Source organism: Trichechus manatus, unplaced genomic scaffold, assembly GCF_000243295.1.
Source record: "Trichechus manatus latirostris isolate Lorelei unplaced genomic scaffold, TriManLat1.0 scaffold00040, whole genome shotgun sequence".
NCBI lineage: Eukaryota > Metazoa > Chordata > Mammalia > Sirenia > Trichechidae > Trichechus > Trichechus manatus.
Genome location: NW_004443976.1, coordinates 11,887,795 through 11,904,181, shown reverse-complemented (window position 1 = coordinate 11,904,181; position 16,387 = coordinate 11,887,795). Strand labels below are relative to the sequence as shown.

Below are 16,387 nucleotides of genomic sequence, written 5' to 3'. Positions count from 1 at the left end.
TGTATATTTAGAAATATGGTTTACAGTTTAAAAAAGGATCTCTGGTGGTGCAGTGGTTAAAGCACTCAGCTGTTAAGTGAACGGTCAGCAGTTTGAACCCACCAGCCCCTCTGTGGGAGAAAGATGCGGCAGTCTGCTTCCGTAAAGATTACAGCCTAGGAAACCCTATTGGACAGTCCTACTCTGTCCTATAGGATCACTAAGTCAGAATCTACTCGACAGCAACGGGTTTTCTTTTGTAATAGTTTAAAAACCATCCAGTTTTAATATTAATGAAGCCAGCGTACTTTTAGATTTTATATAAATTGGAGGGTTTTTTTTTCTTTTCCCTTTTTAACTGTACCTCAATTTTTTTTTTAGTCTCTGCTTTTGGATGTATTCTTTCCACCAAGTTTGTTTTCTATTTCAATCATTTCAGTTTGTATCTTTAATTTTTAGAATGCATCCTAGGTTCCTTTTCTTTCTCTCATATTTTTTAAATAATAGAAGCACTTAAGGCTATACATTTTCCTCAGAGTACAGCTTTTGCTGGGGTTTCATAGATTTTTGAGACTGTGTTCTTGAAATCAGGAAGAAAAAAAAATAATTGAAAATAAGATATGACTTAAGGTTGTGGATTGCAAGTCTGGATTGGGAGTTATGAGGACACTGGGAGAGATGATTCCGGATGTCATGGGATAGGGCTTCAGCTCTGTGAACTTGAGAAGAGGGGTCAATCTGTCATGATGCCTAGCGCAGAGTCAGGCGCCAGTGAATACCCATTGACTAGATGGAAGTGAGCAAGTGGAACCAGAGAGGTTAAGTACACACTGAAGGTCACACCGCTCATAGCCAAGCTGGACCAAACCCAGGCCTCATAATTCTCAGCCCAGTGATCTATCACCTTACAAAGAAGTGATCAGCAGAGCCAGAATGAATCTTTCTGGAGTACAGCAGAAATGAAAACAGAACAAGGGACACAACCTAGAGAAACGTTGAGGATGCGGGGGTGCTGGATACTGGCCAAAAAGGGAACTCCAAGGTGACTCATCTACAAGAGCTGGGAGAAGGATTGAGTTCAAGAGCTCTGATTTGCCAAGGCATTAGTGGGTGGAGGGAGATGGCAAAGTTAAAGGTCCTTGAAGGAGGTGGTTCCAGGTCTCCTGGGGAAAGCGTTTGGCATTCCCTAGCAAGAGAAAAAAGGTAGTTCTGAGGCCAGGGAGGCTGGTGGCTTCCTAGCCCTCTGGGATCCTTGAGGCAAGGCAAGGAGCTCTCACTGGCACTTAAACCTGGCTGATTGGCTGAAAGGACAGTGCAGAGGCCCCCCTGGACTTTCGCATCTCCTCCTCCCCCATAGAGGAGGAGGCAGGACATGCCATGTCCCCACTGTCTGGTCATCCCTCCCAGCACTGGCTCAGGCAGCTGTGGGTGATGGGGAAAGCCTGCCCCAACCCCCCTCCCTAAAAGCCAGCAGCACTGAAGAAGAGGATAAGGCGGGGGTGTGCTTAGGTCCCCAACTCTCTTCCCTACCCCAAGAAGCCCTTTGAAAGGTTTTCCTGGCAGAGTTTAAAGCTTCAATTCATTCAACCACCTGGCATAAGGCCCAGGATAAGAGGATGCCGGGAAGGCCCCAGCCTCACATCCCAGCCCTCACCTTAGCCACCCCCACTTCCCTGGAACGCTTGTTGGCAGGCCTCCCTCTGTATCCAATAGCACCCACTCCCTTTCCCTTTGGGAACCCCCAGGTATCCTGCCCCTCTCCCGTGGAGCAGATGGCCACCCCAGAAGCTGAGGCTTACTAATAGCAGATATTTAAATCCCATAATCCTTGGTGAGAGGAGGCAGTCACCCAACCCCAGCAGCAGGGGCGGGAGAGAACCTCATGCCAGCCCTGGCAGGAGGGGAGGAGGGACAGTTGGTTCCCGAGTTATGAATGGAGTCACCCCCTCCCTTGTTGTCATGCAGCCTGCAGACTGACCCAGTCTCCAGCCTTTGTTCCCCTCCCGGAACCCGGGCATTGGGCCCCCAGCCCACACTCCCTGGAGGCTCAGGGGCTGCCTCCCAACTTCACCTCCTTAGTCACTCCTGCACCTGTGGGCCAACACTGGGACCCATCCCTCAGACACACAGGTGATAGCAAAGTTTTATTGTAAAATAAGAAAGATATAAAAATGGGATATAAAAACGGGAGAGGAGAAGGGGTACAAGTGAGAAATACAGATGTGCCTTCCAGAGTGCAAAAGAAATTAGACCCTGAGCATCTGGGGGAAATAAGATGGTGGTGGATACAGATCCCACTAAGAGCCGGAATCCTCCAGGGAGTGGGATGGGGTGAGGTTTTGTTTTAGGTACTGAGGTTTACCAAGAGGCTGGACAGGACTTGGCTAGGCCAGCAGAAGAGGGACTTGGAAAGTCCCTCCCCTTAACCAGCTGCCCAATCAATCCATCAACCAACAGGGACAGGGGACCAGCACCTCCAAGGGGCCAAGTCCCAGACACCATCTAACCTAAAAGGTTTTTAAGGTCAGGCAGGCTGGTGACTTCCTAGCCCTCTGGGATCATTGGGTCATACATACATCATTTCATTAACCTCACGGTGAACCCCGTGAGGTAGGTATCAGCATTTTATAGATATGTACACTGCTATCAGGAGAAATTAAACACCTTGAGATAGCTTCCGCGGCTAGTCTGCTGGTGATCTGGGCTTCCAACCCAGGGACGGCTGTTCCCATGGCTGGTTTTAAAGTTTGACTCTTACATGCAGGAACACGGTCCTCTCTCTGCCAAAACCTTAAAATAGACGCTGGAGTGTCCCAGCTGCCCTCACCCCACAAACAACACCAGTGCAGGCCAACTTCTTTAGTGGAGGCCCAGGCCAAGGTAAATGACAATTTCCTGGGTGTTTTGGAGGCACACTTGTATCAGGCAGGGTTCAAACACCTGAGTTTTAAAATGGCAGGAAAGGAGGGCAGGGGTGGGGTGTGTAAATGGGGAACAGGAAGTGAAGGACGTCAGTCTGAGTCAGGCCCCTCTCTCTTGAACATTAGTTTTTTATGGCGGGAGGTAGATTGTCCCTTCTTAGACTTCGGAGGGCTGTAGGGGAGAGAAAAAAAAGGAGGGGGAGGATGACACACTGTAAGTGACAGGGTCAGGGCCCTTAGATCAAGACTCTGTGAAGGGCCTCAGACTAGAGCAAGAGGAATTTAAGTTACAATTGTAACCACCACCTGCAGTCAGGTTACCGAGTACCTCAGGGTACTCGTGCATATTAATCTCTTAATCTTCACGCACCCCATTTCACAAATGAGGAAATTGAGCCTGAGAGGAGTACCGAGGTCACACAGGACTTGCCAGTACTCGGCTCTTCCTGACACTTTCTCAGTTATGAGGCCCCGACTTGAGAACCCCCCAGCTCTGAGCTACGAGCTGTTAGGAATGGCAAAGACACACTATCATTCCTAGGCTTGAAGGGTTTGTGGAACCCCTAAGGCAGGGAAGTGGCTGTACGATCCAAATGGAGGAAGACTCTCAAGGGAATTGTGAGTAGGGCATGGACCCAATGGATGGGATTAATTGCCTTTAACCATAAAGGTAGGATTAGAAATTGAATCCCATGGATTGCCAGCATAGGAAGGCAGGGCAGTGGCTGGGAGGGGGCCCAGGTCACTCACCTGGAGTGAGCCCTGCTCCCTTCTGGCTCCTTCCCAGCCTGGGCATCCTTCAGCTCCAAGGCCTCATTCAGCTCTAGGAACATCTTGAAGCGTTCACGCCCACGGATCTGCAGGGGTGAGGAGGGATAAAGAAGTATTGGCTGTGGGATAAAAAACTCAATTTGGCCTTTTGTCTCTGGTTTCTGAAAATAGTCCTTGGAATTCCCCGGCAATCAAGATGCCTTTTGTTTTCTAAAATAGCCAGGCAACACTTATACATGTGCAAATAATTGGGAGCCCCCAACTCTACCCTGGCAACAGACCTCCAAAAGGTAGGGGGCCCGATAAAGTCAATCATGTATATTCATCAAGTCATGCATATGCATTAGGCCACAATGACTAAGGGACCCTGAACCTGGGTGCTTCCTCTTTTGGGGGCTTCTGGGATTGGGGAGAACTTCTGTGTACAGGAGAGTGTGGTCTGTCCCTGGGGACAATGGAAGTCTCGTGCAGTGAACTCTCCCATTTAAAAAAGAAAAAAAAGTTGTCATCGAGTTGATTCTGACTCATAGTGACCCTACAGGACAGGTAACATGTCCAAAGTATGTGAGATGAAGTCTCGCCATTCTTGCTTCTAACAATCATTCTGGTTGTACTTCTTCCAAGACGGATTTGTTCATTCTTGTGGTAGTCAGTTCATGGTACAGTCAACATTCTTCGCCAACACCATAATTCAAAGGCATCAATTCTTTGGTCTTCCTGATTCATTGTCCAGCTTTCACATGCATATGAGGCGACTGAAAACACCATGGCTTGGGTAAGGCACACCTTAGTCCTCAAAGTGATATCTTTACTTTTTAACACTTTAAAAATATCTTTTGCACCAGATTTGCCCAATGCAACGCATCGTTTGATTTCTTGACTGCTGCTTCCATGGGCGTTGATTGTGGATCCAAGTAAAATGAAATCCTTGACAACGTCAATATTTCCTGTTTATCATGATGTTGCTTATTGGTCCAGTTGTGAGGATTTTTGTTTTCTTTATGTTGAGGTGTAATCCATACTGAGGGCTGTACTCTTTGATCTTCATTAGTAAGTGCTTCAAGTCTTCTTCACTTTGAGCAAGCAAGATAATAGGTATTATCTGCATATTGCAGATTGTTAATGAGTCTTTCTCCAATCCTGATGCTGTGTTCTTCTTCATATAGTACAGCTTCTCGGATTATTTACTCAGCACATAGACGAATACAATAGAATTAAAAGTCCAGAAATAAATGCATATATCTATGGTTAACTGATTTTCAATTAGGGTGCTAAGTCCGTTCAACGGGGAAGGAAGCATATTTCTTTTCTTAACTGATTTAAAAAGCAATTATATAAAATAATATGTATACAATTATATTGCTGGGCCTATAACATATAGAAATATATTTGACAATAACAGCACATAGGAGGTAGGTGGAAGCAAAGTTGTATTACCCGTTGCCATTGAGTCAATTCCCAGTCATAGTGACCCTACAGTGCAGAGTAGAACTGCCCCATAGGGTTTCCAAGGAGTGACTGGTGGATTTGAACTGCCAACCTTTGGGTTAGCAGCTGAGCTCTTAACCACTGCGCTACCAGGGCTCCTGAACTCTCCCAGATCTTCCCTTTATTCTTTCTGGTTATAATAAATGGGTAATTATAAGTATAGGTAATAGTCTCTGAATTTTGTGAGCCATTATAGAGAATTAATGAACCCACCGCAAGGGGCAATGGGACTCTGACTTAGCTCAGGGTGGCCCAATTCAGAGAAAGGCTGTGAAGGCAGTGAATGAAGAAAGACAGAGTCCTTCTAGCTTGTGACCTAGCCCCAGGGAGCTGGGGGTGGGGGTGGGGGTGGGATGGGGGACGACTGCTAGTCTAAAGTGCAGGGAGTTGTGCAGACTCGTGAACCTATGGGTACCTGGTGACCTGGCCCTGGGCTGCTGGGGATGAAGTCTGACCTAACTCCGGTGGTTAGGGTCGGAGAGAGGAAGTGCCATTGAAGTGGCTAGTGACAAGGAGTGATAAAGAAGGGTTTGCCCCTTTAGTAGTGCAGTTAGCCATGCGTTGGCCAAGTCATAGAACGATTTTAATGATCTCTTCAACAAGTTTCTTTTTGAAAGGTGGTTCTCTAAAATGTACTATGGTACAAGCTGGTGTTCTGAAGTTATGACCAGAAGCCATTGTCTCTGAACCACCACTGCCCCCTGATGGTAAGTGTCCTAATTATAGGCAAAGCAGCCAAGAAGAAAATAGCGTCTTGAGTGCCAGACTTGAAACTTCAATCTTTTCAATTCTACAAAGTCAGAGCCATGAACAGAGAAAAAAGAGGATAGAGAAACTGGGTCTAAGACAGAACAGGTGTTAAACCTCACAGTGCCTATGTTTACACCTTTTCTTCCCTTATCCAATCCCACTGAGTAGGGGTAAGAGACTGAGTATCTGTTTCCCCCAAACTTGGTACCTGAAGGGTGAAATATTCTTCATCCAGTGGTTTCTTCTTTGGCTGGGTACAGGAGCTGGTGTTGGTGGGCAGTGCTGGGGAAACAGGCAAGGAGAGGTGAGAAGTGTACGGGGTGAATTCTGGACAGACTGTAGCATCTGTGCCTCTTCCACCTCCCTCTTGTCCTGCCTGCTTACCTCGCTTAGTGCTCCTCCCAGGGGGTGGCTCAGGGGAAGTCTCCCCCTTCTTGTGGAAATTTTCTTCCTCTGTACGTCTGTCTCTCCCAGGACAGGCACAGATGCGCACCTCAAAGCTGTTACGTCCCAGCAGATTACCACTATCCAGGGTAAGAAGAGGGAAGCAGGAGGCAGTAGGGAAGTCAGACCCTACCTGCCCTGTTCTCTGCAAACCAGGCCCTACGTACTCCCAATTCCCCCCATCCTTTCTGGAGCCTAAGCTCTAGCCCCAGGCATATTGAGAAGCCATCGGCAAGAGAGGTTCCAAAGCCAGAGAAAAGAAAACTGGGAGGGAACATATGGATAGAGGGAAGAACGGGTGGTAGTCTGGGAGAAACTGGTGAGGGGAGGGGCTCCGGGGACAGAGAGAGGCAGAAGGCTGGGGAGTGTGCCAGTGTGAAAGGTGGCATGTGGGTCCCTACCTGGAGTCTTCCAGTGTGATGATGGTGAGGATGGGCCGCCGGTTCATGCCTCCCATGCAGGAGCTGTTACACATGAAGTTGAAGTGGATAGTGGTACAGTCAGAGCCGACCTGGGAGGAAACACAGGCCCGGGGTAAGGTTACCCAACCCTCAGGAGACCTGTAGCAGCCAGGGGAGGCCTTTAGCCTCTGTAAGCCTCAGTTTCCTCAACTGTGGAATGGGAATAACCCACCTTCTCTGCACACCTCATAAGGTTGTGAGGAGGCCAAATAAGAAGTAGGACAAAGCCACCCCTGCCCGCAGGATGGCTACTGACACCTTCCAGCTCCCTCTTCCCAGAGAGCCCTGTTGCCAAACCAGACCTCGGGCGGCTCATAGGGCACCACCACACTATGTCGAAGAGTGACGCTGTCCTCCAGATACTCAGCACGCAGGTTTCCTTCCACCCGGATGAGGTGCTGAGGAGGGGCCAGGCCTAAGAGCAATCAGGGAGAAATTAGGAGCTTAGGGGCCCTGGGCAGCCAGCCCCATCCCATCTCCAGTCCCTGACCCCTCACCATCGCTATAGTCAGAGCAGCGCTCATGGTGGGGGCAGCGCTTCACGACCTCTGTCATATGCTCTGACTTCTTGTAGATCGCCATGGTGCGAACACGGGTGCCAGGTGGGGGTGGTGAGGTGACCCACAGCTGCACTGGGCAGGTCTTTGCCAGCTGGCAAAACAGCTTGTTAAGGTCTGGGGAATACTGTAGGAAAAGGAAGGAGTTGAAGGTCAGAGGACAAGTGCCCAGGGGTCAAATGAACAAGCGCTGCTTAAGCACCTACTGAAAGCCATGTACTGTGTTGGGAGGATAGCTACAGAGATGACAGTGTTGGGGTCTACATCACAGACACTTACATTCAAAAGCCAGGGAATGAATGAGGGAAGAAAAAGGAGGCAACATTCCACATCCCCGTGAGAGACCAAGCGTCAGATGTTTTGAGTATGATGAAAAGGATGAAAGCCAAAGTCCAGGGGGGAAAATCCAACTTTGGGACAGAGGTCAAGGGTCACAGAATAAATGGGTGAAATTTAGAAAGATGAACAAGAAGCCGAAGGCTGGAAAGGAATCCTAAAGCTCTGAACAGCAAAACCCAGCGGGAAGATGGCCAGACATCAAAAAGTCACATAGAAAATAGCCCCTCAGGGCCACTGACCGTGCAGGTGACGGACTTGGCTGTCCCAGAATGCAGGAAGCCCAGGCGGAAACCATAGGTGCCAGGGTAGGTCTTCTGAGAAGGGACGGAGGATGACAGGGTCCAGGAGGTGGCTGGTATGAGAGCCACTGGTGTAGGGGTGGCTGGTGCGGGGCCTGCTGATATTTCTTGAGCCCCTACCTGGCTTTCTAGCCAGGTTGCAGCATCTTCCGTGAGTAGCAGATCATCTGCTACCTCTACTACCTCCACTGCTGGGGGTAGCGAGGGGGACTGTGATTGGGAGAAACGAGAGTCAAAGAGGCCAGGGTGCCAGCCCACCAGCCCCGCAGCCCCTGGTTCCTTCCCACCCCCAGTCCTTACCAGAACCGGCTTCTCAGGAAGGCTGAAAGACAAGAGCAGAAAGTCAGTACTGATTTTTGACTACTGATTGTGACTCTGTTTTACATGCCTCTGCTAGGAGGCCGGGGATGGTTGGGGTGGGGTGGGATGGGGTGGGGATAGCAATTGGAGGCCTTCACTCACAGTTCCCATAAGTATGAAAATGTCTCTTGACTCAGAGGGAGCTCAGTGCTGAGATCTGACTGGGGCTCCTCCATTGCAGCTCCAGGGCAGGCAATCTGGCCACTATGGAGGGACAGGGAAGAGTCCAGCATTAGACACACCCAACCTCAGGTCCCCAGCTGGGAGGGGCTCCTCCCCCAACACCATCCAGGGTCTGAAGCACACACAGCCTGAGGATCTGCTACTGGGCTGGGACATGGTGGGTCCCCCACCCGACTTCCTGGGGAGCAGGTCTGCTCTTTCAAACCTCCTCTCCTCAAATCTTTCTCCACAGGCTGCTCTTGTCCCCACCCGCCCCGTCCCAGTTGATGACCCTGCCACTCCCTTTGAGTCCCTAGAGAGGGACCTCCAATCTCCCTACCACTAAAATCCATAAGCCTCCCAAAACTTACACCCGACTTCTGCCCTCCTTCCTACTAATAAAGATGACGTAGCCCCAGTGCATGAGTCCCTGGGTGGTGTAAATGGTTAACAGCTTAGCTGCTAACTGAAAGGTTGGAGGACTGAGTCCACCCAGAGGTGCCTTGGAAGAAAGGCCTAGTGGTCTACTTCCGAAAAACCAGCCACTGGAAACCTCATGGAACACAGTACTCTGACACACGGGGTCACCACGAGTTAGCTGGAATCCACTCCATGACAACCTGTAAACCTGTAGTGGTGGTATGTTGGTCTAAAGCTTTCTCTCTTATATACTTAAGAGTTTGCAAAATCCTTTCACAGGGATTATCTTATTTGTCCCGATAACCACACCTGCCAATTTCCAGGTGAAAAAGGTGAGTCTCAGAGAGGGTTTAAGTAACCTGCCAAAGGTACACACAGGAGGTGAATGAATGTGTTTTATAAGAAAATGACCCTTCAAATATCAAAGAGTAAGATGTTTGCTTCTTCACAATCTACTCTGCAGCTTTCTCTCTTTTGTAATCAGTTAAGGTCTAAGGTGCAAATCTTAGCTGATAACTTCTTCCAGCTGAGAGGTTATTTGGCAAAGGGTCAGTTATCACAACTCTCCAAACAATGCTGAGTAAGACAGGAAGAGGGCATGGACCAGGTGCATACGTGGAGGGAGGCAGGAGGAGGAGCAATTTCAAACATTTGTCTTGGGGAGAAAAACCAACGTCCCTCTAGACCAATGACCAAAAAAAAAATAAAGACTTTTATGGCAGGGAGCTCACGTGAACGTGGAGGGAGGGACTCAGAAGGCAAAAGTTCTAGGTTTGTTATTATACTGTCAACTTAAATCTGCTGTATGACCTCGGACAACACGCTTCATTTCTCTGGGTCTCACTTTTCCTCATCTGTAAAATGGGAACAATCACAATACCTGTATTAGAGGAATAATTTTTTTTTGCTTCCTCATTCACAGAACTTGAATTTTACTCATTTTTGTGGTTCCAGTGCAAAGCCCCCAGGAGTTGGGAAACATGGGCAGCCCCTGGGTGCAGGGGCTCTGCAGGCAGGCAGGCTAGGCCTCCATCCCAGTCTTACCACCTAATAGCTGTGTTACTTTAGGAAGTTACCTAACCTCCCTGAGCATTAGTGCCTTTCACTCTAAAATGAGAACGATAGTACCTGCTTTATTCAATTATTACGAAGAATAGAAAGAGTTGAGAAAAGTGCCTGGTACACAGTAAGAGCTCAATAACTGTTCCAGTACTACCAGTTGCCATTGAATTGATTCCAACTCACGGTGACACCATGTGTGTCAGAGTAGAACTGTGCTCTATAGGGTTTTCAATGGCTGATTTTTTGGAAGCAGATTGCCAGGCCTTTCTTCCTAGCTGCCTCTGGATGGACTTGACCTTCCAACCTTTGGGTTAGCAGTGGAGCCCGTTAACTGTTAACTGTTTGGATTACCTGGGGACTCCTCAATAACTGTTAAAATCCATTAACCCGTTGCTGTCGAGTTGATTCTGACTCAGAGCGATTACTCACACCTCCTGTCCTCAAATCTTTCCCCACAACCCAGGCTGCTCCTGTTGCCCCCAACCCCCCCGCCCCGCCCCAGCTGATGACCCTGCCACACCCTTTGAGGAAAACCTAGAGAGGGACTTCCTATCTCCCTAGAACTGCCCCATATGGTTTCCAAGGAGCAGCTGATGGATTTGAACTGCCAACTGTTTGGTTAGCAGCCCGAGCTCTTAACTACTGCGCCACTGTTTATGTGATGACGATGATTATTATTCTAGAGTGAGAACTTTGTGATGGTGGGTTAGTCGGGCTTTTGCGGTACCGCCCCCACCCCATTAATGCAAGTTCACCTCCTTCAGGGAGCTGTTCAGTAAACATATCAGGATGGGTTGTTCTGGGATGGTGAGCTCAAGGTCTCAACCCCACTCAGAGGTATACAAGCCCATAGGGGCGCTTTCTGTCACTTTAGTCCTCAATAGCAACTAAATCCGCAACGCTTCTTTCTCTAAAGAGCAGGCTATCACCAGCAAACTCTTTCAGAGCAGGTACTGTCCCCACAGGTACCAGCGAGGTGGCCATGGCACAAAACTGTCAGAAGTTGAGCAGCCCTTCCAAAGGGCTGGGGAGGCTGGACATTTACATACGGAAGGAAATCTGCACTGCTGGGACTCCAGGGAAGGGCAGACCCCACTGCTTTCGGTGGCTTATCTCATTTAATCCTCTCAGAAAGCCCTTATGGTAGGTATTATCATCAGATGAGGGGACTGAGGGTTAAAGGGAACTAAAAGTCACTTTCCCAGGTTCCTAAAGCTCCCAAGGGGCAGGGCCAGGGATTTGAACCCGGGCTGTCTGAAGTCACATCCAAGATCTAATAATTATGCTCCTAAGGCTTTACCCAGAGGCTGGCATAAATTTTTTTTTTTTCTTGCTGAAAGCTATTTGATTAGGTAAACAAAAACAAAAAATGGACTCTAGAAAGTACCTGAAGCAAAGTACCAGTACCTGGTAGGAGTTAAAATGCACACACCTTACTACTCAGCAAAGCCACTCCTGGATAGACTCCATAAAAAATATTTGCACGTGGGCAGCAGAAAGGAGTCTTGCAAAAAATGTTCATGTTGATGGTGTTCCTAATGGCGAGTGGCAGGAGACACATAATATCCATCAGTAGAAGAATGGGTAAATAAACGTGGCATATTCACAAGAGAAGTTTACTACGGTAGTTTACGGAAATTAATATATCTGTATATATGTAAACATATTATCTTAAAACAGATTGGGTGAAAAATAAAATTTGTAGAAAACAGTAAAACACAGTAATGTCACAAGTCGATTCTAACTCATGGCGACCCCATGTGTGTCAGAGTAGAACTGTGCTCCGTAAGGTTTTCAATGGCTGATTTTTGGGAAGGTGATTGTCAGGCCTTTCTTCTGAGGTGCCTCTGGGTAGACTTGAACTTCCAACATTTTGGTTAGCAGCCCAGCTTTAACTGTACCACCCAGGGACTCCATGCACACCAATTGCTACATAAATTAAAAAAACACAAAATGACTATTTACTGCCTATAAACGTATGTATGTAAAAGTGTGAAAGACAGGCCAGAATAAAAATGGACAAAATTTTTGCTATGATAGCAATGATCTCTGGAAAAGGGGTGTGTGTGCTTATGGGACTGGGAATGACAGTCAAAGGGGTCTTTACGTATATTGCCTTTGTAACCTGCGACCTTGCTATATTTGTTTATTAGCTCCAGTAGCTTTTTATGACTTTTCTATCAGGATTTCTTATGTAGCAAAACTGGCTGTGAATAAGACCATTTTAGTTCTTCTTTTGCAATTGTTACGATTTTTATTTTTCTTGCTTGGTTAGGACTTCCAATATAATGCAGTAGCAATGAGAGTGGAATCCTTTCCTCACTCCCGGTCTTAGAGGAAAAGCATTCAGTCTTTTACTATGATGTATGTTGTTGATGGTAAACCGACGGTGGAGTCCCTTTATCCGACTGAGGATGCTTCCTTCTTTTTTTTTTTTGACATTTTTCTTTTTTCATTGTGGTATACAGTATAAACTCTCTCATTCTGACCATCACACTGATTGGTTTCTGAATGTTAAACCAATATTGTAATCCTAGGATAAACCTTACTTGGTCTGGGTGTATGTGTATCTAGTTATCCTTTTTATATGTTACCAGGTTTGCTTTGCTAAAAAATGTTAGATTTTTTGCAATATATGTTAACAGAGATATTGGTCTGAAATTTTCTTGTAATGTCCTTGTCTGGTTTTGGTATCAGGATTATGCTAGCCTCATAAAACGAGTAGGGAAAGATCCCCTCCTCTACTTTCTGAAAGAGTTTATGTAAGATTGGTATTGATTCTTCTTCAAATGTTTAAAGAGAAGAACAAAGAACAGAGGAGACAAATACAAAATAGCACTGAAATGGTAGACTTAAACCCAAACTGTACAATAATTAGATTAAGTGCAAATGGACCAAACCTCCCAACTGAAAACAATTCAATAGGGAAAGGAAGGTTATTTCAACAAATGGAGTCACTACTGGACAGCCATACAGGGAAAAAAAAGGAACCTTGACCCCTCCCTCAAACCACAAGCAAATCAATTAATAATGGCTCACAGACCTAAGCATAAAACCTAAACTACAAAGGTTCTAAAAGAAAATACAAGAGAATATCTTCATGACCTTGGGGTAAGCAAAGATTTTCTAGACAAGATATAGCAAACACTGAACATAAAATTTAAAAAAAGATAAACTGTGACTTCATCAAAATTAAAATCTGCTCCTCCTAAGACACTGTTAAGCAAACAAATAGGTAAGCAACAAGTTAGGAGAAAACATTCACAACACATATATCTGACAAAAGATTTGTATCCATAATATATAAAGAACTCCTGTAACTCAACAATAAAAAGATAAACCAATTAAAAAAAAAAAGCAAACAACTTGAAGAACCACTTCACAGATAACATAAGAACAGCCGATGAGCACATGAAAAACTGTTCAATATCATCAGTCAATAGTAAAATGCAAACTAAGATCACAATGACATACCACTACACTCCTCCCTTATTGATGTTTAGGTTCCAAAGACAAGGCAGTTATGGGAAAATGGAGGATGACCACATCAGACCACAAAAAATGGAGGATGACTACATCATTACACAACTGCCAAACCACTGAGAATCATGGCCCAATCACATTAGGTTGACACATAACCTTAACCATCACAGTCAGCATTACTCTTGCCTCACACCTTGGCATTAGTTACTGCCAGACGTTTGTCATTAATGTGCAAAATACTCATTTTTTTTACTACTGTCATAAATGTGAAATGTTGGATAAAGAGTCAATTAGTGAGGGGCAGGTGTACAATCAGAATGGCTGATATAACATTAAAAGTTGGGAAGGTTATGGAACAATTAGAACTCTTAATCCTTGCTGTTGGGAGTATAGGATGATACCACCACTTTGGAAAACTGGTAAGTCTATTTGCTGACCTAGCAATTCCACTCCTAAGTATATATCCATGAAACAGGAATACATATGACCACAGAAAAAATTGTACAAGAATGTTCATAGCTTCTTTATTCATCAAAATGAAGTTGTTTCCAACTCAAATGACCATCAAAAAGAGAATGGATAAACAATTGATGGAATATACTAAATAAAAATACTGATACACGACTGATACAAGCAATGGATGAAATTTCACAGACATGCTGAAGGAAAGAAGACTGACACAAAAGAGTACATCCTGTATGATTCCATTTATGTGGAGTTCTCGAACAGGCAAAACTAATTTATGGTGGCAGAAATAAAATAAAGATGGGGGCGTGGGTGGGGTCCGGGGTTGAGGAGGAAGAAGCATGAAAAAATTTTTCTGGGGTGATGAAAATGTTCTATACTTTCATAGACGTATGGATTACACGATGGTTTATATTTGCCAAAATTCATCTACCTGTGCGCTTAATGTCCGTAAGTAGCATTGTGTGCAGCGGCTACCTCAATTAAAAAAAAACAAACAAAAACACATTAAGTACCGCGCAAGTGCCTGTTCGTAGCAGGTGCGTGGTAACTGCTGAATAAAATGACAGGACCCGAAGCGCGAAAGATGGGAGAGAAATAGATTCGCTTTGGACTTCAAGTGAGTTCCGCCGCCTCCCTCCCACTAGCAAGAACCCGCTGGGTCCGAAGGGTTGGACTTGGGACTTCGGAGCCCGCCCTTCTCCAAAGCCTGCCCCTTCCGCTTTCAGGACGTTCAGGCTGCGTCCGAAATGGGAATTGCTTAGCTCAAAGCCAAATATAAGATAGTTTCTCCGACACAGACCAACGGCCCATCGTTGTCACTTTTTCATCCTTGATTTTCAAGTGTAACCCTTCTCGAAAACACCCGGGTTTGCACTCTGCACTTTTTTTTAACCCGTCCCACGAGTGGTAGCATCTGCCTTGATTGCAGGCGACCGGGGGTGGGGCACACCATTCAAGAGGGGGAGGGACTGAGCTTTGCATCAAAACAAATACCCCTTCCTATCCAAAAGAGATAACCAAGAAGTCCTGGGGGAGAAAAAAAAAGGGAAAAAGGTGGGCAGCGTTCCTCCGCAAGTAATAGGAACCAGTCTAAAATACATTTTCTGTCTCTACTTCCCTCCCATCGGGTGAATAGTGAGCTGCTCCGAAGGAAAGAAACCGGAAATGCTAATGCGAGCGGCAGAAATGCAAATGTGGAGCCAAACAATAACAGGACTCTCATAACAGTCTTTAATTGGATTATCTCCACCTAGCAGAGTCGGGGTCGGCTGGAAAGACCACGCCAGGAAGGACAAAGGTCCGGAAGTTATGGACCCTTACCAGTTTGGGCTTGCTGGATCACCTTAAATAATCTTTCGGAATGAAGCCTGAGGGTCCAACAGGATGCCATGGGCTCTAGTCTCGAGCCTTGAGTTCCCAAAGTTCAGAGATCGGTAAAGCCTCAGACCCCAACCCGCTGAGCGCCTTATTTCAGGATTCTCATACCCGGCACTTGGGTAGAAGACAGGGTGGGGAAGAACCCCTTAAGCGGCTCGAGGTTCCTCCAAAGTCCCACTCTCCCGCCCAGGTGTTCAGCTCTGAGTTCGGCCGGTACTAACGTCTTTATTATCTACCCCCGGGCCTCCAAACATAGCACTCCTATGTTGATCTCGCAGCCAAGCTCCAAAACTCGCTAAGTCCCCAACGCCCCCCCCCAACCCCCCCATTCTCCGAGATGAAAATGCACGGAGCCGAAAGCCCGAGACTCAGAGAGGACTTATCAGGCTGACAATAGCTTACCCGACCCTCTCGGAAGCGTGTAACCGCCCTGGGAAGCACGCTCCGAGCGCGGATACCAGGTGCTCTCAGAGCCCAGCACCTAGCTGCGCCGAGGATGGTGGCTTTGGGCTTTTGAGGAGCTGAAAATTTTTAGCGCCAGTGCGAGCACATGGGAAGGGAAACTCCCAATCCCAGCAACCACCGCGAGGCTTCGGGCACAAAGCTGGACAGTCGCCATGACAAGTAAGGGCAAGTTATTTGCCTCCCGGCAGAGGCGAAGCGGATTAGGAGTGGGAGAGGAGGGAGCGAAGAGAGCCAGGATTTTGTGGTGGGGAACTTCTACAGACTAGAGCTGCGAGGATAGAATTGGTGGAAACCATTTTGGCGGATTCTTGCCATTGTGTCAAATATGAAATGTGAAAAAAAGAAAGACTTTGCACTTGGTTTTCCCTCTGCCCGGAACACTTCTCCACTCAGGTAGTTGGATAAGTTTCTTCTCATCAGCTAAAAATGTCACCTGTTAGGGAGGCCGTCTTTGACATCCTAGTCTACTCTGTTCTCCCAGATAATTTCCTTTACAGCCCTTCTCACTACCTGAAAAGATTTATTAACTTCAGTACACAGCAATGTAAGCCTTATGAGGGCAGAGACCTTGTCTATTATTC

The 16,387-nt window shown here is 46.7% G+C and overlaps 1 protein-coding gene across 2 annotated transcripts; it reads right to left on the bottom strand.

The window, feature by feature from the left end:
• Positions 1 to 2,158: 2,158 nt before the first annotated feature.
• TP53 (tumor protein p53) lies at positions 2,159 to 15,894 on the bottom strand. 2 transcript variants are annotated; one of them, XM_004376021.2, is made up of 11 exons: positions 15,744 to 15,894; positions 8,472 to 8,573; positions 8,310 to 8,331; positions 7,950 to 8,219; positions 7,312 to 7,498; positions 7,117 to 7,229; positions 6,755 to 6,864; positions 6,294 to 6,433; positions 6,118 to 6,191; positions 3,651 to 3,757; positions 2,159 to 3,072 (listed from the first exon to the last, which is right to left on the bottom strand). In XM_004376021.2, exons 2-11 carry the CDS (start codon positions 8,543 to 8,545, stop codon positions 2,991 to 2,993), a joined length of 1,179 nt encoding a protein of 392 aa, XP_004376078.1. In that variant the 5' UTR covers positions 8,546 to 8,573; positions 15,744 to 15,894; the 3' UTR covers positions 2,159 to 2,990. The 2 variants fall into 2 exon arrangements, with proteins under 2 accessions (XP_004376078.1, XP_023586869.1); XM_023731101.1 differs by lacking the exon at positions 15,744 to 15,894 and adding an exon at positions 11,446 to 11,841.
• Positions 15,895 to 16,387: the final 493 nt, after the last annotated feature.